Source organism: Rhipicephalus microplus, unplaced genomic scaffold (genome assembly GCF_043290135.1).
Source record: "Rhipicephalus microplus isolate Deutch F79 unplaced genomic scaffold, USDA_Rmic scaffold_56, whole genome shotgun sequence".
In the NCBI taxonomy this organism is placed as follows: Eukaryota; Metazoa; Arthropoda; class Arachnida; order Ixodida; family Ixodidae; genus Rhipicephalus; species Rhipicephalus microplus.
In genome coordinates, this window is record NW_027464629.1 from 1,903,292 (window position 1) to 1,930,634 (window position 27,343).

General features: G+C 46.0%; 1 protein-coding gene across 1 annotated transcript in view; it reads left to right on the forward strand.

Moving 5' to 3' along the window:
• Positions 1-27,343, forward strand: part of LOC119174295 (uncharacterized) — a 201,056-nt gene that overhangs the window by 49,533 nt on the left and 124,180 nt on the right. The window contains exons 3-4 of the mRNA XM_075884923.1: positions 10,291-10,449; positions 10,911-10,994. Coding sequence (XP_075741038.1) covers positions 10,291-10,449; positions 10,911-10,994 — 243 coding nt within the window. The remainder of the gene's footprint in view (positions 1-10,290; positions 10,450-10,910; positions 10,995-27,343) is intronic.

Genomic DNA, 27,343 nt, shown 5'->3' on the forward strand with positions numbered 1-27,343 from the left:
TAGGATGTATGATGAGCTCAGGGGAATGCACATAAATGAAGGTGGCTTCAAAAGTCTGGGTAGTGATCACAAACGTATCAAGCTAAGTTTTGGAAGAGCAGTGAAAGTGGGAAGAAGACAAGATGAGCAACTACAGAAAAATTTTTATCCAGAAAGGCAAATTGTAATAACCACTAAACAAATCGAGAAATTAATCACGGAGAATAATAAGACAGTGTGGACATACACGAATCTAATTAGACTCTTTGAGCTAGAGCTTGATAAGACGCGTGACAATTCACCCAGGAAAAAAAAAGACACAAACCCAAAAGTTGGTGGGATGAGGAAGTTAAGAGAGCCATAGCAAAACGTCAGGAAGCCTCTAGGGAACACAGACATGCTAAGCAGCGGGGTGAACCGACAGATGATGTTGAAAGAAAATGGGATACCTTTCTAAGCTGTAGAAGAAATGCACTCCTTCTGATCAAGGAAAAGATTAAAAGAAAGGGAGCTCATTGGCTGGCAGAAGTACATAAAAAAGATAGAAAGGCAGCTGCGAAATTTTGGAACCATCTAAACTCCCTAAGAAATGAGATGAGCCTAGAGCAGAGGTTTATAACTACAGCCGAAGGTACTAAGCTAGAAGTGGACGAAGCTATTGAATATATAAGAACAAGGGTGACAGAAAAATTTCAACAAAGAAGTGCTTTATGCACCACAGTAGACAAAGATGAATCAAGTGACGCATTCGCTTCATTTTCACAACGAGAGTGGGAAAGGGCTGAGAAATGGTTGCTAGTAGTACATCAACAGGCGCAGATGGCATTCCAATGATGCTGATAAAGACATTAGGTCCGAAGTCTAAACAGGCTTTGAGAGAGACAGTGAGCACACTAATAATCGATGGTGACGTTCCCGATGGATGGAAACTAAGCAGGATGAGCATGATCTATAAAGGAAAGGGGGACAAAGCTGACATAAACAACTACCGTCCTATAACAGTGGCATCAGTGGTCTACAGGCTGGCGATGCAGATTGTAAAGAAAAGACCGCAAGCATGAGTAGAGGATGAGGGGGTGCTGGGGGAACTGCAGAATGGATTTCGGAAACATAGGAGGTTGGAAGACAATCTGTTCTCACTGACGCAGTGCATCGAAATAGCAGAAAAGGAACACAGGCCCCTGTGGCTAGCATTTTTGGATATCAAGGGAGCGTACGATAGCGTGGTTCAAGAGGAATTGTGGGCAATACTTGACACACAAGGCGTGGAACATGTAGTCACTAATCTTTTAAAGGATATCTATAAAGGTAACAAGGCCGTTATAAAGTGGGAAAAACAGGTATCCAAGCCAGCAGAGGTAAAACGGGGGCTTAGGCAGGGGTGTCCCCTGTCACCCTTATTATATATGATGTACCTACCAGGATTAGAGGCCAAATTAAAGGGAAGTGGACTGGGCTTAAACCTCTCTTTAGTCAAACAAGGAAAACTCATTGATCAGACACTACCAGCATTAATGTACGCAGATGATATAGTGCTGATGGCCAACAACAAGGAAGATTTGCAGAGATTGATGGACATCTGCGGTAATGAGGGAGATAGGTTAGATTTTAGATTCAGCAAGGAAAAATCAGCAGTCAAGATTTTCAATGACAACGGCGGTAGTGAGCTTAGAATACAGGAAGTCACGCTAGAGATAACAGATAAATACAAATATCTGGGCGTATGGATAAGCAATGGGACCGGGTACCTGAGGGAACACGAAATCTACGTAACGACTAAAGGTAACAGGAATGGAGCAGTGATGAAAAATAGGGCACTGTGGAATTACAGTAGATATGATGTTGTGAGAGGAATATGGAAAGGGGTCATGGTTCCTGGGCTGACGATCGGCAATGCGGTCTTGTGCATGAGATCAGAAGTTCAAGCAAGATCAGAAATTAAGCAACGTGGAATAGGTAGGCTTGCTTTAGGAGCTAACGGGAATACACCAAATCAGGGAGTACAAGGTGATATAGGATGGACATCTATTGAGGGCAGGGAAGCTAGTAGCAAGATAAAAATTTGAGAAGCGATTGAGAGAAATGGGGGAGAAGCGTTGGGCTAGGAAGGTTTTCAGCTACTTGTACATGAAGAATGTCAATACAAAATGGAGGAAGCGAACCAGCAAATTAACTGGTAAATACTTAGAAAACAGCAGGTGGCCAAACCAAAAATAACTATCGGTTAGAAAGAAAGTAAAGCAAATGGAGACTGACATGTGAAAATTGGGCATGATTAAGAAGTCCGCACTGGAGATATATCAAACTTTTAAGCAGGAAATTGCCAAGAAACGAATCTATGATAATACTCGGGGTAGTCCTCTATTGTTTGAGGCCAGGACGTGAGTACTGCGAACCAAGACATATCGGGCAAATACGAAGGGGTAGACACAGTATGCAGTGCGTGTGGAGAGGAAGAAGAAACTGCCGAACACTTGATAATGTTCTGTAAAGGGCTTCACCCTATAGTTCAGGATGATGGCGCAGAGTTTTTTAAAACACTGGGGTTTAGGGACCGGGAGGGCAAAATAGACTTTAAGTGGGTAGACTTAACTTGAAGGAGGTTATCTCATTTGTGGCTAAAGTCAAGGCACGAGTGAAAATTAAACCCTTCACTGCAAATTACGAATCCTCAAACTCACTTAAAAAATAAATCTAGTTTTTGGTTCATTAGGCATCACGGCTTAGTGGCACTAGCCACCGCCCGATCTAAAGGGTACAGCCATATCCATCCATCTATCCACCAGCAACCGTGACGTAATGGATCCTATGCACAGTGTTAAAAGGAGTTCTTGCCCTTAATTTGTTGTTGCGGGAGTTATTTTCAGTGATAGGGCACTAAGGTTATTACGAGTTGGCAATTAAAGCACTAGTTCTGTGAATATTGCGGTACCACATGTCGGAGATGCGAATTCGATGCCTGAATCTTGCAGGCATTGGGCTAATTAAGCCGTATAGCGTTCTTGTTCTTTAAAATTCAACCATATATACTAAAAAACCGTTGCAGTGGCCTTAGGGGTAAATTCTAGAGGAGTATGATGCACTCGAATTCAGCTGCATGTTAGAGAAACCACAGGTGACCAAAATTGTCAAAGTTATTCAACACGATGTTCCTCGTAATTGTATAAACTAAGTAATTGTTATATGATAAGGCACACACCACATTCATCTGATGCTGCTGTAGACATTGGAAGTGTAAAGCCTAGAACAAATTGTTCGTGCCAGATAACTCAAATTTACAATTCGAAAATTTTTTTAAAGAGAAATACCACACGTATTCAATAAATTCGTGTCCCTTATAAGGCTATAAAATGCAAAATCGAATGATTTCAGCAAAGTCTTATCGAACACAATTTATTGAACGCTGCAACAAACAAACTGAAAGTTACTTTTGTTCACGCGGTATGAAAACTACTTCACCGTGAACATTGTGCTCGTAATCCTTCAAGATATCGTTTTCCTGGAAGTGGAGAAAATTTCCTCGGTTTTAGAAAGGCTCAGCGAGCGTTGGGCCGCAGTGCCATGAATACAATGAACTAGTATATAACATGAAATCGAGGTAGGTAAAGGTGGGAAATAGACACGAAAACGCAAGCCGTATGAAGTGTGCGTGTGCCACCTCTCGTTTAGTCCTTGGAATGTCCGCTGGATGACGGTGCTTCTATATGCGGAATGTATGATAAAAAGATGCGAGATGGTGGTACTTGGAGTGTTGACTAGATAAACGAACGGACACAGACAGATGCATGAACGGACGCGTGGATGGCTGCACGGATGGATGGACGCATAGACGGACGCAGGGGCGGATGCATGAACGAACGCAGGAACGGACGCACGGATGGACGTGCGGACGCATGAACAGATGCACGCTCGGACGGGCGGATGGACGCACGGATGTTCACACAGACGGACTCATGGATGAACGAAAGCAAGAACGAATGGACGGACGAATGCTTCGCGCCGCTCTCCATCATTCACCCCATGGATATGCTGTTATTTTTCTCTAGGCGGCGTTGACTGGAGAGGAGATACGTTTCAGTGTGCTCCAAGTTGACCAAGATGGTTTCGCGGTGCTCGTTAAATGCAATATCCGCGTTTTTCAACAATGCTGCGTTGCCGTAGAACAGCAGAAAACGGTTTCGCTCTTTTCAACTTACCTCGAGCTATCCGATATGAAGCACACCGTGAAGTATATAGAGCTATGAAACATTTCACGCCAATGCATTCGTGCAACTCAGTCTCGGCGCGGATCTGCGAGGCGAGTTTACTTGCCGGTTTTTATTGAAAAGCCAGGCGCACGTCTAATGCATATCAAGTGCATACCAGTTGGTACAAATGCTTGTGTGTATGCATGTATACAGAACAGCTGGAGTTTGTAGTTGATATGTGGGGTTTAACGTCCCAAAACCAGCATATGATTTAAGAGACGCCGTAGTGGAGGGCTCCGAAAATTTCGACCACCTGGGGTTCTTTAACGTGCACACAAATCTGAGTACATGGACCTACAACATTTCCTCCTCCATCGGAAATGCAGCCGCCGCATTTGAACCCGCGACCTGCGGGTCAGCAGCCGAGTACCTTAGCCACTAGACCACCGCGGCGGGGCAGCTGGAGTTTGTAAGCAACGTACATTCAGAAACTTTTCCCGCTTGACCAGTTCACGCCTGAGCCGAAACGCGCTGCTTCGAGACACCTCACCAATAGAACTCACTTTTCGGGAAGTTCCGAGCACCGCATCAGAATCACGTGGCATCACGATTGTCCAAATAGGCGCAATAAATAAAAACCCTCATCGCAGGGCTGCTAGTCAAGCGTTTGTATCAGTCTAGCCTTACATTTTCCTTGCGTGTGCACAAGTCGGCTGTAATCACTCGTCACAACATCACGCCTTGTGGTCACTGACAGTATCCAGCAAGAATCGCGTTCATTGTGTCACAACACGAACGAAACACATTCGGAGAACTGGACGAACTACGATGAACGACGCTAGATGCCATGGCTAGTGGTGTAAAATATAGAACTGCACAACGTTGCCAGTTGAGTAACTCACATCCCGCTTGCTCCTTCAGTCTACGACTAATTTCGTGATGTTTTGTTTCATTTAAATCTAGTGACCATAGCAACTGTACCCAAACATTCGGTTTTGGATGAAAGTTTTGAACCTTCTAGGGGGCGCCCCACGGACATAGGCGAGGAGGAAAGAGAAAGGCGTCACTATTTTGGACACTTGTTTCATCTAGGGACCTTAGTAGAGCGATTGCCGCATTGACATCTAGTGAGCACTCCGAGTATTAGCTGTAGAGTTTCCTAATATAGACTAGAGGGAACTCTGGCGCTAGTTTCTATGGGAGCTGCAACGCACGGCGCTTCGGCGAGCATGGGAATGATGGATAGTGCACACATTTGTCTAATTTTCGTACTTCTGGCCTGCTTCTGGCTCCGTGTGTGTTCGTGTGGCTTGGAGCTGTTTCTTGACGAAAACATAAAGTAGCAATTGTTCACCGTTTGCGCTTCACAACCTTATCCTTTTAAGCTTACCATTTCGAATCGGGTCACAAAGTTAAAAAGGGCTCGTTCTTTCCTTCAAAAAAAAAAAAACCGTAACCAGCAATAAACGATGACGCAAGTACGATTCGTCGCCCGCAGGTACGAAGACTAGGCAAATGTGTGTACCACCCATCATTCCCATGGTCGCTAAACGATCGCAGCGCCAGAGTCCCCTCTAGTTAATTTTTGAAAACTCTATGGTATTAGCAGTTCGCTACGAACCCCGCGTTGCTACGACGTAACGCAGGACTGACTAACGACTGACCCACACCTTAGACCCCCCAAAAAACGACTGCTCGTGCACCACTACCGTTTACTGGCCATTCCGTATACATATGCACTGGATCTTGACCTCCAAGGTAGTACCGGTGGGAGATTTTTTTCCGTGCATTCTTGAACAATAAAAATTCGTTGCGTGCGTACAAACTAAAAGCGGGCTGCGGGTCTCTGCATGCGATCGGAGTCTTCTGTCTCTCACTACCCATTAGTAGCGATTGGCATGTTCCGATAAAAAACACCGATGTAATCACTGCGTGCTTAGCGCATGCCCAGCTTTTTCTCCTGTGCAACGCCGCGATGACCACCAGTGTCAACGCCACCACCAGTGTAAGCGTTAGCGCCCACTGCTTCGCATCTACACATTATTCCTTTTAGCGGCAGATGGTGTTTTTTTTGAAATTCCGCTACATTAAAAGGGCATTTTCGGTTTCAATTTCAAAGAATCATCTTTTTGATAATGTGTCATGGCAGAGTGGCGTCACGGAAAAACAGCAATTCGCGGCGTACTATAGCGTCAGATCTCTCGTCTGCTCGTGGAATACACGTAAAGAACGAGTACATTGTCTCAAGCAATGCTGACGGCAATTTCTCTGCTCTAGGCTGCATGCGAGGCGCAGAGTTTGCCAACTCAGTTGAACTGCATTGAGTCATCGGAATAATGTCAATTGCGATGACGCTGACTTGCTGATTCTCAGCGGTGAAAACTTCAAAATAAAAAAACTACCTTTAACGTGTTATTTGACACGCTTTCACCTCGAATTCCCGGACGTGTAAACAACCTCCCTCTGGCGCTGCTGCGGCACTCACCCGGCTACGCTTCCGCACATGCTGTGCGATTGCCCGGCGGAGTACAGACACACTAACGCCATGACCCTTTTGTCGAAGCTTCATGAGGCTCTGCGGAGCCTCGCTCTTGACGACCAAACCTGGGCGACCCAGCACGCCCGTGAGGCAGCGTCGAGGCAAGCCCTTGACGTCGTCTCAAGGGAGGCTTAGGCCCGGCCACCTAAACCTGCTGGTCTCTTATAATAAAGTTTATTCCTCCTGTTAGTTGACTATGGTGCGTAGAGAGTGCTTACACTGCATGCCAAGCTAAGTGAAAATGTCTCTTTTTTCCATGTCTCAAAATCATGTCATACACCTTTAAGACTTCACGTTAAAAGAATTAACGTTTCCGAAGGGACATGTATTTTTATTATTAAACGCAGTGCCTAGCCCATCAAGCATTTTTTATGTTTGGTTTTCTGTTGGCATCATGACTAAGAATTGTTCAAATATGACGTCTCAAACAGAAAATATCGTTAAAAAACTCAGTGGTGGGGGCTCCGCTAATTTTGACCACTTGTGGTCTTCAACATGCACCAAAGCCTAAATGCACTGGCCTCTCATATTTTGCCTCCAAGCAAATGGGTCCACCTTAGACGGGATTTCATCCATCGACCTTCGTATCAGTAAACGAGCGAAACAGGCACTAGACCAAGCGGGCAGCGTAGAGATCGCGGAAGCAGAAAAAGGGCCCCAACATCTCGTCACAGTTTCTTCGCCGCCTGTAGGAGTATATTTATTGTCAAATACTGTCAGAATTTGCTGGCTGACAGTACTTATGAGTACATAGGAGTACATTGTACAATGAGTCTCATTAGACACTGACTGATAAACAACGAACAAATTAGTAAGCCTCATAATGAGGAAAGGAAGAGATTGGAATGTTTAACAAATCATACTACGCATTAGTAACGACTACCACAACAACAAACAATGCGTAAGCCTCGTAATCAAGAAATCCCCAAAAAACTTATAAAAGAGCACCGATTTGTTAAAGCCTACAAAATTACACATGTACTTGTTTCACAAAACTCTACGCTATCCATGGTAATAGTTCTTTGGGGACACTTGTTTATTATTTCTTTGCAAGCCAGTGAAAATGAAAATTAGAACGTGTTGCAGCATGGAGCACATTCCTGCCGTCATTATCATGACAGGTTCTACGGGTGTGGCGATGCGCAGCTTTGAAGTGCTCGTGCTAATATCTATCCTTATGCGTTTATCATAGAGCAAGAGAACAGATTTCATCCCTGCCACTCGTCAGCTCCAAGCATGCATAGGTATTCCTACAGCATTTTCGAGAGCACTGACTTCTACTAATGCCTAATACTTTCCTATAGGATTGTCATGCACTCCCACATGACGTGAAGCCTACTCATGTTCCTCACCGGAACAGGAGTATTGGAAACACCAAAAGCGAGAAGCCGATACGAAACGCTCGTGCTCGCGAAGATGGACATCAATCAACTGCAGTGCATGGCACCTAACTAGAATTGACGTTAGTTCGACGTGATGCTTGTAATATAGGAGTACAAATGTACTACTTATAAAATTCGATAGTCAGCCTTGCTACTACCACTGATGTTTTACGAACATTAGGGCTTATTTGAGAAGTAGTTATGATACCTGACGTGGTTCTGTGGTAGAATACGTGATTTCCCACGCAGAATATTTGGTTTTGATTCCTCACACTTATGCTTTGCATTTGTCCTGTCAACGCTGCTGATTTCAGGTTTTGCAGAACACTCACGCATTGAAATTGCCCATGTCGGTTTTCGTGGTTTCTGCGTAAATACTAAGCGTCAATCACCTGCAGCGCATACCACTGGCACTGGCGGATAAATATATAGATGAAGAGAGATGGACACGTGCACAGTGCTTGAACTATGCATAAAAAAAACCATTCGCATTTAAATTCACGTTACATCACGCAGCTGGTGCTACATGACTACTGTCGCGCAAACTCACGAGAATAACTTTCAGCTCTGATATGTTCTAACCATAAACCACCTGCGACCTCCATTATTCGAAGGTCGCAGGTTGGGTTCTTGGCCACGGCAAATCATTTTTTCAACCACTTTTTTTTCTTCACACTTAACTTACAATTCGGTCTATAACCGCCCTTATACTTGGCATTATTGTCTGTTAGATTTCATTATTATTGTGTCAAAACACAAAAAACGAGCCCCCTTAAGTATACAATTCTTTCCCTTATATATATATATATATATATATATATATATATATATATATATATATATATATATATGTATATAATTTCTTGTTAGTAGCAACTGAGGTGTGGCGGTGCTTCGCACGTGACAGACAGAAGGTCCGCTCCCTGGTTTAAATGCAGGAAACGTTTGGGAAGGAACAAGGACCAATACGGTTAAAAAACAAGAATTCAACCGACCAACCACGTGATTATCAAGCATTGCTTGATCCATCTTGTTTATAGGAACGCGGACTTGTGCATTTTCCAACTTTAATAACGACGTTTTTTTTTCTTGAGGCTACAACGAGCTCATTTTGGACAAAGTGCCCGATGTCGCGCGACCGAATCTAGGCCGCGGCGGCCGCATTCTCGATGAAGGCGATAATTCTTCTGGCGCAGTGTACCGCGCGACATCAGTGCGCATTAAGAAACCCCAGGGATTCGAAACTTCCTGAGCACTCGACTACCGTGTTCCTAATGACCATGCCATCATTTTGGCACGTGAGAACCGAGCAATGGTTAATGTCGCAGAAAGACCCACAAGCATCCGCCGCTGTAGGTCATCTAGTGAGCACAACATTGTGGATCGTATTAATGCTGAACCAAACAAGTTTTGATAGAGGATGCTCTCAAATAGATTTCGAATATTGCCTTCTATTTACTAGGCGCGCGGAGCACGTGATTACGTCTGTCTGCCGAGTAGTTCAAGGACGTGGCTTAAAACGGAGGCTCAATCCTCTATAACCTTCAATGAAGTACAGATACAAAGCCATTTGTGTGCTTTCCTACACGCGAATATATCGCAATCACTGAGCGCTTACTGGTCGTTCCAAAATGAAACCGAAAGTGACACCAAACTGTTAAATAGGCTTAGACTTTATTTCGTCGGGGTATATTAGAACAAACAATAGTAAAATCGGGAAAACCTGGTTGCAAACCTGGTAACTAATTCCCGCACACCTATTTTGCCATAAATGTTACATGGCTTGTATACGTATTACCATTTTGTGGTCACGTCTGCAAATTTTCATCGTTTTATGTCAGTAAACTTTCAGTCGATGACTAGCGCATGTGCTGCTTACGTGTTCGTTCCTTTTTCGTTTTGTTCCGCTGAACTTGCCAAAATGCACAAGGTCTCTGGTCATGAGTTATTTGTAACTGCACAAATTTTCCTGAATGAGTATAAAATTATGCAGTTTTTGGCATCACTTTACATAAAAAATTTTTATGCATGTGTTCAGCGTACATAATTTCCCCTATTCCGTCACTGCAGCCTGACTGCACGCCATCGTGTTCTGTAGTCCTGTCACGCAGAACGCATCTGCCTTTTGCCATTGTATCCGAGACATCCTTGTATGAAATCAAATAATCAATCAGTCAATCAATCAGTCATTTCCTACTTGCAGTGCTGTGCTCGTCCGCTGCTACGGTTGGCAAACCCACCAAGCACACCTGTCCCGAGGGCCACTTTCCTTGCAGTGAAGCGAGGAGGCACTGCGTACGACGAGAGTTCATATGCGATGGACAGCGGGATTGCCCGGAGGGATCCGACGAAAAAGCATGTGGTAGGTATAGAACAGCACTGTATGCCGTAATTTAGGGAAGCACTAAGGTGTGGTTGTGTGCAGAAAAGTTAAGAACTGATTGCCCTTTACAGCCACGCGCATAAAATTTTGGTAACGGGGTGTAGGCAGCGTTCACTGTGTATTCTTTGTTCGATTATTGTATGCATCAATAATTGTACTGCATCAATAAGAAATATGCACACGAACTCCAGGTTAAAGTGAAAGTCTAGCAAAATATACAGTGCCAAATAAACGCCGCCGCAAGTATTGCGTTCGCGTCACAATAATTGGCGAGAATGCGGGTACAACGTAATAATCGCATCTTTTACATGAACTCTCAGTAAGAGCATTCAGACGTTTCGATGCAGTAGTGTTACTGTAAGTCACGTGCCTCAGCGTAAAACTATTCTCAAAAATCAATTACGAGCGCTAAAAGTTAAATACAAAATTTTACTACACAGGGGACGAGAACCTGAAAAAGTTCATCGAGGACTACTTCCAGAAACGGCCTGATGAGGACCGTGAAAAAAAGTCTGGCAAATGCGGTGAGTCTGAGTCGCAGTACTGCGCGGTCGTATATTGTAGTCACGGAGATTGACAGAGACTGCGAAAACTAATTTGTTGACGGAGAAACATCGTACTGAAAAGCCTTGTCCTCAAGTAGTGCGTGAGCACTACTTGAAATATTGTTAATTGCCACGACATCGTATTAGCGCTGACACCATCGGTAGTGTGAATAAGCGGTCGGCGGCGTGTATACAGATACACATAATGGCACTTCACTGTGGGCTGTTCGAGCCCATTGTCAACTAATAAAATGCGTTGGCTGTAGCTTGCCGGTAATAGTAATACAGGCAGGGCCACTGTTAGAGGAAACGTGGCAGGCGTGGCCGCTCTTGTCGGGCCACCAAGTGAGCGCCGTGCGAAATATTGCGGTGCAAGCGCAATAAACGCCAGAGGTGAAGTTCGCTGTGTGTCGTCGGCTATGGTACCTCCCACTTGGACGTGCGCGACTTAGGTTTCACAACTCGATGTGAAATGGGAAGCAACGTAGCAGACGACGAGCAGCTAACTCTGTCTGTGGCGCTGACTGCACTAGCGTCGCAGAAGTTCGCACGGCGGCCGTCGTGGCGCTCCTCGGAGCGCGGTGACCCGCTTCGCGTTCCCTCTAACAGTGGTGACGACTGTACGCTCTTCATTGCCGAATCAATTCAATTCACGAAGCCCCTTCAGTGTTACTATAAGTAGTGGCAATGAAAGCAACGCTCTCCCTAGGAGACAGTTTGCGTTTTTGCACTGTATGACGTTTTCCCATAGCAGTGCTGTTGTAGTCAAGGTTGGCCACGTGTCGTTGAAAGTAAATTAGCACCTTCTTAAACCAGTACGCGCTCATTCACCGCTCAATTACTCGGTACAGATGCTTAACAAGAGGCTGAAACTTGCGGCTTCTGTTTGCTGTCTATGTGTTCCCTTACTGTTTCAGGACTAGTAAGATGTGACGCCAGCGGAAAGTATGAAAAGCTGAAGGTTCCCAACCCCACCAAAAATATTCCGCCTGCCTTCTCCCCTATTGCCCTACACCAAAAACATGCATGGTCAAAACACTGGTGTGGACACATTTCTGTATTGAAAAACAAAATGGGCTCAGTGCATAAGTGTGATTTGTAACTATGTATAGCCTTGTGTGTGTGTGTTACCTAATATGCGATGTCGACTGTTTCCCAAGAGAAGAGGAGTAGCTGGCGCCTCTTCTTAAGTAAATTTATTAAAAAAAACAACGCATACATTCTCAGCCTCCCTCTCGCGCCTCCCTCATCCGCCACCTGAGAGAACTCGCTTGTAGTAGGGTTATAAACGAGATCAGGAACACCATCTAGAATAAATTTGACCATCTGGTTTCCTCGAAACACTCGCGAGCTTAAACTTAGCCATCTGAGCTTGTGAGGGATTCTGTATAAACGTCTCCTCGACTTTAAACTGCGCGTAGCAACTGTGTTTGGTCCATTCTGTGTGATGCTATTGACTTTTTTGGGGAGAGGGAGGACGCAAATCAAGCATCAAATTGATTGATTGATGATTGATTGATTTGTGGGGTTTAACGTCTCAAAACCACCATATGATCATGAGAGACGCCGTAGTGGAGGGCTCCAGATATTTTGAGCACCTGGGATTCTTTAACATGCGCCAAAATCTGAACACTCGGGCCTACAACATTTCCGCCTCCATCGTAAATGCAGCCGCTGCAGCTGGGATTCGATCCCACGACCTGCTGGTCAGCAGCCGAGTACCTTAGCCACTAGACCACCACGGCGGGGCAAGCATCAAAGGGTCAGACTTCACTTCCTTAAAGTATTTTAATGTAGTAGCTTCATGAGCATACAATAAAGGGCAGCTTAGGCACAACTAAAGCTCTTCTCATAACCGATAAAGCACAGTGGTGTGGTTTTGATGTAACGATCATGCGAAAATGGATGACTGAGGCCCTAGAGCCTAGTTCTTTATCTTGAAGTTGCCAAAACACTGAGTTTTCGCACTCCGTATTACTTGTAATATTTGGGCGATGCCAAGCACTCTCTACAATTTGCTTGAACTGCAGAAACAGCAACCACATTTAAATGAATCTGTTGAGCACGGTGTTCCACGACAATACCCAACAATCTCAACAAGCGCACTCACTGATCTTATTACATTGCATGTGCAGTCTAGCAACCTACAACACCCCGCTGCGGTGGTCCAGTGGCTAAGGTACTTGGCTGCTGACCGCATTTCACGGGATTGAATCCTGGCTGCGGCGGCTGTATTTTCGATGTAGGCGAAAATGCTGTAGGCCCGTATGCGCACATTTGTGTGCACAATAAAGAAACCCAGGCGGTTGAAATTTTTGGAGCCCACGACTACGCTGTCTCTCATAATCATAATGTTGTTTTGGGACGTTAAACCCGGCACATAAATTAATCAATCGAGCAACCTATAACATCCTAAATCCTAAGGCCAAATGCTTCTGTGCATCGTGTTGAGCATACATACAAGCAGTTAAACTGGCGCTAACACTACGAAACAAACCACTTTTTGAAGACGTGCATGACGTGCTTGCACATTTAAACACGACATGGCTAGCAGATGAAACAGGGAGCAATCCACCTGTAGGTATGCTTCCGCTGGTAGCCGACAGGCGGCAACTGCACTTCTTCTCTCAGCTAACTCGTCTCAGCACTGGTCGGCATCACTGAAACTTTGCCTGCAAGGTATCCTAGGCCGGCACCTTAGCCTGGCAGCTGTTGCAGTAGAAGCTTTCTTCACCGTAAGGGGACGCCGAGCAAAACAACAGGTGGAAGCTCTTAGTGCAGCGGGAGCGAAGGCGCGGTGGCTGAGCTGCACGCGCCACACCCACTTGCTCAGCTGTTTGCGCCACCAAGCACACCAAATGGTCTCCGCACACGCCCTCCACCCTGCCGTCTTCATGGAAGCCAACAGCCAGATCAGGCGCATAGTCGGCTGAGTCCCATTTTCAAGGAGCGTTGCTGATCGGTTGTTTTCGTACACGAAACTGCTAGTTTTTTAGGGGCGAAGCTCCTTAGAGTGTGGGTCAGTCCCGCGTCACGTCGTAGCCACCTTCTTATAATCGGGGTGCTCAATAAACGGCGCTTGATCTGCTTGTACACGAGCTGCTCATTAGATGGCGCTGGGGACGCTCACTCTGATGCAGTGAATGCACGTGATCTTGCCTTTCGTGCTCTTGCGTCTATTCGCTTATGGCACGCTTCTTTCGCCGGCAGTCACTGCACTTGTGCTCCTCGCAATGAAGGACGAAGACAAGGCGGTGGAGCGAAGGGCCCGGAAAGCGGTTGCAGGGCCCGCTCGCTGTCAAGGGGTCTGCAATGCTCAACGGGTCTCGCAAATTTAGCGCTTCATCGTCTTAGTAGCACGGAAATGATGTCAACGCTAGGACAGCCATTTGGTATTATTACGCAGCAGTAGTCTCTCGCATCATCTCTCAAATCATCCACCTCGATGAAACAGTGGCTACGGCACTCAGCTGCTCATCGAGGGTAACGCGTTCGATCCCGGTGACGGTGATCACGTTTTGATGGAGAAGGAACAGTTGAGGCTAGGGTGTAGTGCGATGTCAGGGACTGTTAAAGAACACCAGGCGGTCGAAAGTTCCCGTTCCCTCCGCTACAACGTCTCTCATAAGCATCGCGTGGTTTTGGAACGTATAACCAAAGATATTGTTATTAACTTACGTTAAACCCATTTGACTTTTACGAACATATGACATTGTGCCGCCACGGTGAACTAGTGGCTAAGGTACTCGGCTGCTGATCTACAGGTCGCGGGTTCGATTCCCGGCTGCGGCGGCTGCATTTCCGATGGAGGCGGAAATGTTGTAGGCCCGTGTACTCAGATTTGGGTGCACGATAAAGAACACCAGGTGGTCAAAATTTCCGGAGTCCTCCACTATGGCGTCTCTCATAATCAAATGGTGGTTTTGGGACGTTAAACGCTACAAATCAATCAATCGAACATATGGCATCAGCAATACGAATGGTGTGTAAGCAACGGTCCTAAATAGCAGTGGTCGTTCCGTAGCAGCACTTGCTGCAAGTGTTCATTGTGGAGCTGCTCGTGAATGATCAGCGGGCTTTACGTGCTATGCATTCGACGTAATCACAGATTAAATGTCCTCAGAGTACGGCAAATGATTGTGAAAATGTACCTCTCTCTCTCTCTCAATATATATAAATATATATATATATATATATATATATATATAAGAGAAGGAATTGTATACTTAAGGGCTCGTTTTTCCATGTTTTCACACAATATAATGAGATCTAACAGTCAATTATTGGCTGTTACATCTCAAATATATATATATATATATATATATATATATATATATATATATATATATATATATATATATATATGTGTGTGTGTGTGTGTGTGTGTGTGTGTTTCTGCGTGCCCATATTTGTCTGCGCTCCACGCTTTTCTTTTAACGCTCGTTCGACCCCACCTCTGGCTCTTGCCGTGAAATTCTGTAGTGATCAGCACTATCGTTAAGTAGCCCACACTTGCACACGAAACCCTGAAGAACAGGCTCCTGTCTGTAGGGGGAGGGGGGTGACAAATATTGATTGCAATAACCGACGAGTTTTTTTCCCTATCGCCAAGCTCGGCGCTGAGCTCACGTATTCAAGGAACTGTCATGGCTGCTCAATTTTATTGATCGGTCGTGTCACTGTCAAGAGTTGCGCGAGAAAAATCGACCAGTGAGCGTTAAACCCGTAGTGTTGCTAGGTTTTGTCGTGACAACAGCAGAAATGGCACGTCACTTTGTCTGCGCGAATCCAGCGCGTCTCGCCGGGTTCTTCCGGCACTCATAAATATTCAAGAAGTGGCAGCTGTTGGAGTCTTCATGCGTGTTATGTTTTAAACAGTATAGTTGCGGCCCGTGCCCTGTGAGTGCTGCCTAACGGGATGCACTGAATGAATGAGTTGTTTTTGTCGAATAAGCCCACGCAGATCTCGACTTGGAAGTTCTCGAAAGTTCTCTAGCGTTTTGCGGGCCACGGCACTGCGAGTCACTGAGCCTATGCTCTAAGAGGTAAGCGCCGTAAGGGCACAAAGATTGAGCGATTTGCGCAAGCAATGCTAGTGAATAGTCATATTCATTTTGCCGTTTATGTTCACAATAATTTGGTGATCATTAGGATTACAAAGATGGTAATGTGTCTTTCAAGGTAGGTGGTGTACTTAATATGGTCATGCTTTTCTCGTAGATCGCAACCAAAATATGACTGATCCCTCCTTCGTAAGAATTGATGTAACACGAAAGCACAACATTATGTTACTGAAAACTAACTGAAAAACTGATGCCAAGATATGTATTGGTGATGTTATTAAAAGTAATTGTAATGCAAATCTGAGGGAAGAAAAGCGTACGACAAGGTAACTGTTGCCGGCAGGGTCCGTGCGATCTCTGTACTCGCATGGAAAGGTGCAGGGGGCCACTTTCGGCATCCTGTACGACCATTCATTACAAGGCCACTTTGATGCCGCAAGTGTTTGAGGTTTGGAAACGTGAGCGCCGTGCGTCAGAGCCCAACAATTTGCTCGCGCTGCGCTGAACCACACACTCCTGCGCCGACACGGTACTCAAGTGCTGCAATTGCCTGGGGTCCCACAACGCTTCATCAAATGACTGCCCCAAGATATAGAATGAAAAGGACATGCTTATGCACATGGTGCGGGACTGATCATCTCGTCGGGAAGCTGTTGCTGTCGTTAGAATGCGGCGCTCCCGACACCGTAGTGGTTAAAGGGACTCTGTGACAGGTAGTTCATAGGTGACACGACCTCATTCGCTTCCTACACCATACGTGTCCGCGTCAGTTTCGGAAGACAAAACCACACTAGAGCGCATGGACACCGATAATTGGCCGGCATTACCAAACCTGCAGCCAGAGCTACAACCACCGCCAGAACCACAACCGCAGTCAAAACCACGGCGAAATCCACAGCAAATGGAACGGTCGCAGCAAACCGAGCCGACATTCACCGATTCAACGACAGCGCTGGTTAACCACGCCATGTCTGAAAAAGACGATGGCATCCCTGTGACGCTACGATCTATCATGGAGAACATATTTATGCTTTTGAAAAAGCTAAATACTTCTTCAGCCCAAACAGCCCTGTGTCACGAGGCTAGTCAACCCACAAGCTCTCGTGTAGGTTCTTGTGCATACAAACCGATGAGAAAACCCACATCGGTAAAGAGAACACGAGACCGTTGATGCACACAAGAAAAACAACTAAATATATTTTCAATAAACTAGATAAAGAGAAAGGGATAAGAGGAAAAACAAACAAAGCACACAAATTCGAGGAGAAGTTAACCTAATGACCGCGAAATGCTAAGGATGCGTAAGTTCCGCAATAGCAAAAGCGACTGTCACCGTTCGGTCGCGGCACTCTTGTAGACGGCGAGGGTTGATGCGATGGGGTGCAGACAAGGTAGATCAGAGGTCCAACGTTGCTCGTGGTTGAAGGTAACTCCGGGCGCACCAAGGTCAGTGACCTCTCAGCGTTCGTCCTCCGACGCTGGGACGTAGCCCTGGAAACGGGACGAACCTGGCCAAAGCCAGATGGTGAGAAGCCTGGCCAACGCCAAACGACGAGCAGCCTGGCCAACGCCAGACGACGAGCGGCCTGGCCAACGCCAGACGATAGATGATGCTCGGGTGCCCGACCAGGTGGGAGCCCGCAGCAGCCTTGCCTCAGGAACTCGGCCGCCACTCCCGCGCCCTGGTAGCCTGCTTGCCTCCGTCGCGTCCCGGCCACGTCTGCCCCGTTCTTCCTTCGGGCTTCTTCCAAACCAGCATGGGGGCCTCTCATTGGTCCGAACTTCACGCGCCTTGTCTGCCCATCGTCTTTCTCACCGAATACATCGCGAAAGCGCGCGTCCACACCATCGGTCGTCGTCGTCTTTTTCCCTATGCCGGTGCACTCCCGCACATTTTAAACCGAACACTGGTTGCACTCGCGCACTTCACGAAACGCGCACTTCACTTATCACAACATGCCCCTTTTCCGAAAAGTTTTTTCCCAACGGAAAAAACTGCCGGATGCGTGTTTCACCACACAGGATACGTTCTTGGAGTTCGCATGAACACATGCACGCTGGTATCACTGCAACAAGTCTTAAGGGGCACACTTACAGGGAAAAAAAATCCACATATGGTAAACAATGTTCCGATGGTTGGTTGAAATGCTTTGCCTCCCATCTTTAGCCACACCTGAATTCGTATCTATGGCCGTAACCTGCTCATGAAGTCGGCACCTGCGTTTTCAAAACCTTTGATATGTTGAATATGAAAAGTGTACTCTTGTAGTACTAGACTCCACCTTAGCAACCTACTGTTCAGGTGTTTTGCCTTCGCTAAGTATTGTAGCGGTGGATGATCTGTCTGTACGATGAACTGTACTCCGTACCAAAAAATATGAAATTTTTCTACCGCCCATACTAGCACTAAGCATTCTCGTTCGATAGTCGAGTAATTCTGCTCCCGAGGCAACAGCTGGCGGCTGGCATACGGCACTGGGTGCAACAGCCCCTCGTGTTCTCGCATGAGGACTGCACCGATGCATGTGTCGGAGGCGTCTGTACGGAGTATGAACACACGTTTTGGGTCTAGTGCCTTCACGATCGGCCCAGAAGCAAGGGCTTGCTTCAGCGTTTGAAATGCTCCTTCTGTTTCAGGAGTCCAACAAATCTTGTTTTTCTCCATTTTTCTGGTTAGCTGAGTTAAAGGCTGTGCTTTCTCCACATAGCGAGGTATTAAATCTCGGTAATACCCAGCTAGTCCCAGAAAAGATCGGAGTTGCTTCTTGGTTTCAGGTAGAGGTGCACTGGCTATCTTCAAAACCATAGTTTCCACAGGTTGAATAGTCCCGCCTCCTAGACGATGTCCCAAGAAGACTATCGAGTCCACAACAATTTCGCACTTCTGAGGCTTGATGGTTAAGCCAGACTCCCGTACTTTCTGCAACAAGCGTTGCAAGGTGTCTATGTGCTCTTCCCAGGTGTTCGTGGCTATGAGAACGTCATCGATGTAGTGAACTACATTTTCAAGGCCCTGTAGGAGTTTTCTCATTAGACGCGTAAACACCGCAGAAGCTGTCTTTATGCCAAACGGCATGTATATAAATTGGAAATGACCAGATTGCTTTGAGAATGCCGTTACTGGCCTCGATGTCCGGTCAAGTGGGACTTGCCAATACCCCTTTGTGAGACCAAACTTTAAGAAGTATCTCTTTGTGCACACCTCTGTAAGCATTAGGTCGGTCCTAGGTATGGGTTCAGCGTCGGACACCAGTATCTCGTTGATGCGACGGAAGTCGACGCATGTGCGATAGGTGTTATCCGGCTTCTTAATAAGTACCAAGGGCGAATTTTAGGGCGAATGGGATCGCTCAATCACACACAGTCTTAACATGTGCTGAACTTCTTGTTCTACCACTTCCTTCATGGCCAACGGCAAAGGATACTGCGGTGTGTTGATCGGTTCAGAGGTCGTCAATTGAAGTCGGAATTCCAACAGATTTGTCTTTCCCGGTATCTCAGAGAATACATCTTGGTAGGTGGTTAGAATCTTCCGAAGTTCTGTACGTTTGTCTTCTTCTAAGCTACTGCCGATCGGAATCGCTTCTACACCCACAGTCGGCTTAACTGTGTAAGCTGGTAGAGGGGTATCTGTCTCCTCCTCTTTCATAACCACAAAAGATGCTGTTTGTGGAATTGTGTCTGGTTGCTGGTCTTCATATCGTTTTAACATATTAATATGGAAAAGTTTGGCGTCATGCCCCAAGTCCAGCCAATAGTCGTAGTCGCCCTTTCTCCCAATGACCGGAAACGGCCCTTTCCATTCCATCAACAACTTATTCGCTGTTGTAGGAAGCAAAATAAGAGCTCGGTCTCCAACTTTCAGCTGACGGCTCTTGCTCTTCCGATCATAGTGATATTTTTGAGTCGTTTTCGCTCGTATCAGGTTCTCATGGGCTAATTTTAGCGTTCTTTCCAGACGATCCCGGAGATCGAGGACATATCCGTAGGTCGTTTTCACCTCCTCTTCGATCTTTTCTCCAGTCCACAGCTCCTTTAACAAGTTAAGTGGTCCTCGGACGTATCTCCCGTAAATGAGTTCGAAAGGAGAGAACCCCATGCTGGCCTGAGGAACTTCTCGATATGCAAATAGAAGTGGTGCAAGCAATCGATCCCATGATTTTGGATCCTCTTGGCATAGCTTGCGCAGCATTTATTTCAAAGTCCCATTAAATCGCTCTACCAAACCATTGCACATGGGATGATAGGGCGTCGAACTCAGATGTTTGATTGCCAACAGATCGTTTACTTCTCTCATCAGGTCCGACGTGAAGCACGAGGCCTGATCGCACAGGATTTGGCGGGGAAATCCAACGCGGGAAAACTTTTCGACCAACCCGTCTGTCACAGTCGCGGAGTCGATCGCCGGCAAAGCAATGGCGTCAGGATAGCACGTAGCGAAATCGACCATGGTCAGTATGTATCTGTTGCCCCTATTTGAGACCGGCTTTAAGGGTCCAATAATGTCCACGGCCACGCGCTCAAAAGGAGTGTCAATCAGGGGCATTTTCCCAAAAGGAGCCTTAACTACTTTGTGCTTTGGATACATTCTTTGGCACGTGTCACAGGACCGCACGTATCTTTTAATCTCTTCCTGGACCCCTGGCCAATAGAATGAACCTAACACCCGATCAATCGTTCTTGTTACTCCTTGATGCCCGGACATCGAACTCTCATGGGCCATCTTCAACACTTGACTTCGCACCTTGAGAGGAACTTTGACCTGCTGTATCAATTTTCCAGAGGATAGTCGGTAATTTCGATACATCAATGACTTCTCCATGACAAAGGAATACTGGGTCGATCCTCTGCCAAAAAAACCTGCCCTACTTTGTCCCTGCAAGCTTCCAGGGTCTTGTCTTCTGCTTGGGCCCTCTCGAGCTCCCTCCTGATCATCTTCAAATTCTGGCGCTAACTGCAGCTGAATCCGGCCGGACGCTTGTGCTCTTCATACTACCAAGTGATGCCTTTAAACGATAGTCTTCTTTCATCTTATACAAGGTCTCGGCTACGCCGTTTGGAGTGAAGTTCCCTTCAGCCAGTTTTTCTTTCCATTTCTTGGCAGGGTCATCAGCAGCACGAGATCCTGGCACATTGCCAACGATGATGTCATATAGCGGGGAGGACATGCATTTCACGATACACGTGCCTGAAAAATATGGCGAAAAAATCTCCACCTTCGCCTCTGGTACCGTGATCCGGCTCCCGTCTGCTAAGAACAAGGCCGTCGTGGTTCCTGTCAGTGCTTCATCTGGCACCAAATAACGCCGAACCACCATTGTATTGCTTCCTGTATCCCGTAGGACGGAAGCCGCTTGGCCGAATATAATGCCCTGCAGCACTGGCATCGGATGTTTTCCTGACTTTGGCTGCGTATTTACCGCACTGGTCATATTCTCCTCCTGCTTTTCCGCAGGTATATCATTCACTACTTCTGCCTTTTCCTCTGGCGACAAGATACAAGAAGTCCTCTTAGTGACGTTCTGCTTTCTGGTACATACATTAATATCATGCCCCAATTTGCGACAGTAGTCACAGTATGGTCTTGTGGGAGACTCGAGTGGGAGACTTCCCCGCTGTAATTCTGCATTTTCCTGCGGCGCCGCTCTCCGTTTTGTCGCAAAAAACCAACAAATTTGACTGTCGTTGGGCCTCTAAAAAATTGTCCGCAGCCTCGGCCATTTCATCTAGCTTACGACATTTTTTCTCAGGTAGGAAAAGCGCCACGCGGTTATGGCATTGATTGATAAACTGTTCACTACTATGAGATCTCGAACAGACGAATATTCTTTTGCTGTCTTGGACATCTCCACCCATCTGTCGAAAAAACTTGCCAACCTGGTTGCATACTGCTTGCCTGTTTCTCCATCTTGAGGTCTGCTATGCCGGATCTTCTCCCGGTAGCCCTCCGCCGTGAAACGAAAACGCTGCAGTAATGCTAGCTCTGCTTTCTCGTAGTCAAGTGCCTCTTCTGGAGACAAGCGACCAAATACTTTGAGAGCTTCTCCGTTCAGACACAGACTCAGTGCCGTGGCCCACTTATCCTTAGGCCATTCCTGACCGGTGGCCACATTCTAAAATCTCTTGAGATAAGCATCAAGGTCATCCCGGTTTTCAATAAATCCGGGTATGAAATTGTGCGGGTTAACGTTACACGGTTTTCGCACCTGTCGACCATGGTCCGACGCCGCGGATCCCCTGGCCCCTTCCACCTGAGCAAGTTGAAGACGCAGTTGAATCGTCTTCTGGCATTCGGCCTCAAGTTTTCGTTCCAACTCCGCCTGTTCCATCCTCTCCTTTCTTGCCTCTCGCTCAGCTGCCCTTTCTTCGCAAGCTCGTGCCTCACGCTCATCAAGCCATGTCTTCAACTCATCGCCCTCTAGCCCCATGCGTATCGCTAACGCCATTAAATCAGACGTAGTCATTTTCTCTCCTTCTGTAAAAACCTTAATTGCATAAACAATCTCGTCCTGTCGCTGACGCCAATTGTCACGAGGCTAGTCAACCCACAAGCTCTCGTGTAGGTTCTTGTGCATACAAACCGATGAGAAAACCCACATCGGTAAAGAGAACACGAGACCGTTTATGCACACAAGAAAAACAACTAAATATATTTTCAATAAACTAGATAAAGAGAAAGGGATAAGAGGAAAAACAAACAAAGCACACAAATTCGAGGGGAAGTTAACCTAATGACCGCGAAATGCTAAGGATGCGTAAGTTCCGCAATAGCAAAAGCGATGGTCACCGTTCGGTCGCGGCACTCTTGTAGACGGCGAGGGTTGATGCGATGGGGTGCAGACAAGGTAGATCAGAGGCCCAAGCATTGCTCGTGGTTGAAAGTAACTCCGGGCGCACCAAGGTCAGTGACCTCTCAGCGTTCGTCCTCCGACGCTGAGACGTAGCCATGGAAACGGGACGAGCCTGGCCAAAGCCATATAGTGAGAAGCCTGGCCAACGCCAAACGACGAGCAGCCTGGCCAACGCCAGACGACGAGCGGCCTGGCCAACGCCAGACGATAGATGATGCTCGGGTGCCCGACCAGGTGGGAGCCCGCAGCAGCCTTGCCTCAGGAACTCGGCCGCCACCCGCGCGCCGTGGTAGCCTGCTTGCCTCCGTCACGTCCCGGCCACGTCTGCTCCGTTCTTCCTTCGGGCTTCTTCCAAACCAGTGTGGGGGCCTCTCATTGGTCCGAACTTCACGCGCCTCGTCTGCCCATCGTCTTTCTCACCGAATACATCGCGAAAGCGCGCGTCCACACCATCGGTCGTCGTCGTCTTCTTCCCTATGCCGGTGCACTCGCGCACATTTTAAACCGAACACTGGTTGCACTCGCGCACTTCACGAAACGCGCACTTCACTTATCACACCCTGACAATGCTGGAGGTTCTCAATCCAGTGTTTTCAGCGCTTCACTAGTCCTCACGGATCGCCCATGACCCTCTCTAATGTCGCAATTTGCCTGTCGCATGTAAGAATGCTGAAGTCATGTCGGTCAGAAAAGTTCCCGGCCTCAGTGACTGACTGACTGTACATGTTTGTGCGTGCAATGCTCTCCTTCTCTTTTCTATTTCTCTCTTTAATCGCCATCCCCCTATCCCCAGTGTAGGATAGAAAACCAAATGTTCATCTGGTTAACCTCCCTGTCTTTTCTCTTCTTGTTTCTTTCTCCTCGAAGAACACGTTCAATGCTCCGCGAACTGAGCTACGGGGGGGGGGGGGGTATCCCTACGTTCACTTCAAAGGGTGTATATGCACATTTTAAACATGGGAGTATTGGTCTGCGCCGCTATTAGCTATGACACCGAGAGTAGAACATTCTTTTCCTTGCTGTTGGTGTCACGTGGAGCGTTATAATATTATGAGGTGGTAGCTGACTATAGTCCCTCAGACACTATATACGAGAGGGCACAAAGTCTGCCAGAACGGGATCCTCGTTTTGAATGAATAAAAGAAGTGTAAATTCAAAGGGATACTGAAGAGGCAGATTATTTTCTGTTAATAGTAAAAGCCATTACGACATTCCAAAATTACCGCGATCACTCAGAGATGACGCTTGGCAAGCGATAAAACGCACAAAAAGAAAATGTGGCGACAACGCCACCTTGAAATTCCAGCACCAAGTGCCAAGACGGCATGAGCTTAGACATAGTTTACTAAGACATACAGGTTAAAAATGCACCTTGTCTGGTAATATGGGCTAGGGACTTAACATAGCAAGTTTCGTGAAACTTCCCCAAGCAAGTGTCACCTAACTACAATTAAAGTTTTGAATCAGCGGTGTCACGTAGCCGGATTTAGGCGCGAACTTCAAAAACGGTCCTTTGACCTTAATTTTCAACTCGAATAACGATTTTACAGTGGTAACACTAACGACGTTACAGTTATCAAAATCACTATCAACTTAAAGCAATCCATCGTCTCACATTAGTGTGAGACGATGAATTTTAATCCATGACTCATTTGAATTGTTACATTGGCCCATTTCAATTGTTACTTTAATTGTCATTTTAATTGTTACTCAATGAGTCATTTTAGTTGTTACATACAATAATAATGACAACATAGGAAGAATGCATGGGTTGATATTGGAAGTAATTGCAATGTATATGAGTCAAAGAAGTGTAGACGAAAGGTAAATTGCAATTAGCAGGGATCGAACCTGCAACCCTCGAATGAAGCGTCTGATCCTGTATCACTGAGCTACGGCGGCGGTAACTCCTTGGTCCATTTTATAGGGTATATATGTGTACTTAAACGTGGAAGACTCAGTGGGCATTGTTAGTAGGCATAAGGCGAATGTGAGAAGTCCTTCCTGTATAGAATAAGGAAACCTGGCAGTCCAACCGTTTATGCGGAGTAGTGCAAGAAGACGTGGAGTAGATTCTTCTACATTGCAAAAATTTTGACGGGCCTCTAAAGAAACTTTCACAAAAATTATATTCTTTAAATAAGCGACCTCAATGAATTGCGAAAATCTAAAGTCCATGGCCAAAATGAAAGCTACAAGCCACTACAGCGCGTGCACTTGTTCACTTTCTGGTAGAATAAGAAATATCTCGAAAGTATAAAAAAGAAAAAAATGTGTTATGGTTATTGTTAGCAAGTATGTTTCATAACAATATTTTGGTGTTTCACTATGGTGTTCTTGTGAAAACCTTTTTGAAAACAGTTCCGTACTTAAGAGACAAGGTTATCTTTGACATTTTATAGAGCTTTCATGTTTTAGAGGCGAAGCTCCTCAAAGCGATAGTCTGTACATCCTCCAATGTATGTAGTAGTATTTGTAAGTAGCCACCAGTGGCACATACCCGCTCTAGAGCGGGTATGTGCCCCAGGGGATGCGATATGAGAGATGGTGGTACTTGGGGGGGTTCACTAGATGAACGCAAGGACGGACGCACAGATGGATGGGCAGACAGACTAGCAGGCGGAAGGACGGATGAATGAACGTGGAAGTACAGACAGATGGACGCACGAACGAATGGACAGACGGATGGACAGACTCGTGGACGGACGCATGGACATACAGACGGATGCATAGATAAACGCATGGATGTTTTCGCGGATGGACGGAAGCGAGAAATAATGAACGGACGGAAGCACGGACAGGCTGACGGATGCTTCGCCCCACTCATCATCATTCACTCCGTGGAAATGCTGTTATTTTTTGTGGACACCTGAATTGGCATGATTACTTGTGTTTTTACAAGCTCTGTGTGGTGTGGACGCATTTATATGTGGCTTGGACGCACTTCTGTGAGGTTTGGACACATCTGAGTATTGAAAAACGTGAACTCATTGTGTAAGTGTTGTGCTATGTACATTATATAGCCTTGTGTTTGCTACGAAATATGCGATGTCGTCTTTTGTACAAATGAAGAGGAGTAGCCGGCGCCACACATTGGCACCAACCTCTCTTTATATGCGTTTATTATAAAAAAGGCGAGTGCCACACACTGTTTTTTTTGGCTGTTGGCTACACGTATACAGGCGATCATATTGTGAGCTGGCAGCTGACCGGCAGCAAGCAAAAGCAGCATCAAGCTTTTGCTTTTTTTTCGAATCAATGATTGTTAGGCTTTCATCTCAGGATAGGTACTTACTTAACTACGACGTCCCACATGATCGTGGCGCAATGAATAGCGTACCCGGCAATTGTTGTCAATGGCCAAGAGGTCGTATGTTTTACTACAGTCATTGTAACGTTTTTCTTCAAGTTCTTCTCTGAAATCAGATCATGCATTCTCTGGCGTCATTTTCTGACGAAAACACGTCACTGACGTACTGGTGGACTTCGGCATGGAAATATTTTGAACAGGAATATCCACAGTGTCTTTTATGTAACCTCCAAGACGAGTAAAAAGTGAAAGCCGCCTTCTTACTTTGATTTTTCTCCTCAGTGCATGTAATACTTGGCCATATTCCAAACTGCACCTCAGAGAGTTTCATTAGTCGATGCAATTTAGCACAGCTTCCAAGATAGAAGGAATGACAAGGTTTCTGCAGCTCACATGCCTGTGCACAGCCTTCGTAATAGGTCTGCCTTTGATTTTGACTGATCGTTGAAGTCATAAAATGACGCCATCATGAGACGTCATGTTCTGACTTCATTGTGACGTCATAATTAGGTCGCTAAGGTGGCTCGAATTCCCGACGTCTTTGACGTCATTGTGAATTCATAGGGTGACATCATTTATCTCATCTTCGAATGAAGTCATGTGGCTTTTGGTACGCCGACAGCATACGTACATCCACTTGAGTATCACATGAATTTGACGAACTTAATTACAGTGAAAGCTGTCATGAGGTCACAAGGGCTTATTCTTGGACCGCAAAAGTCTTTAGTTTCCACCAATAACGAGAACCACAATCACGCTAAATATAAAAAACTATAAAAATAAAAAAAAACTAGCATCAGTTAGGAATCAAAGCAAGGCCCTCTGCGTGGCAGTCCAGTATTGCGCTTTTGAGCTACGCCGACACTTTGTTTTTACTCTGTTACATGGTATTTATTACAAATGAGGTTATCGTATATACATAACGTACGAAATATTGAAGGCCACTCTGACAAATGTATTATAGGCATTACAAAAGTAATTTCATACAACACTGTGTTTTGAAAGAATGCTTGAGCAGTGAACTTCATGAACTCGGAATACCAGCTCGGCTGAAATTTAAGTTCTTCATAAAACGCTTGAAGCATCGTTATTTGAAACACCGAC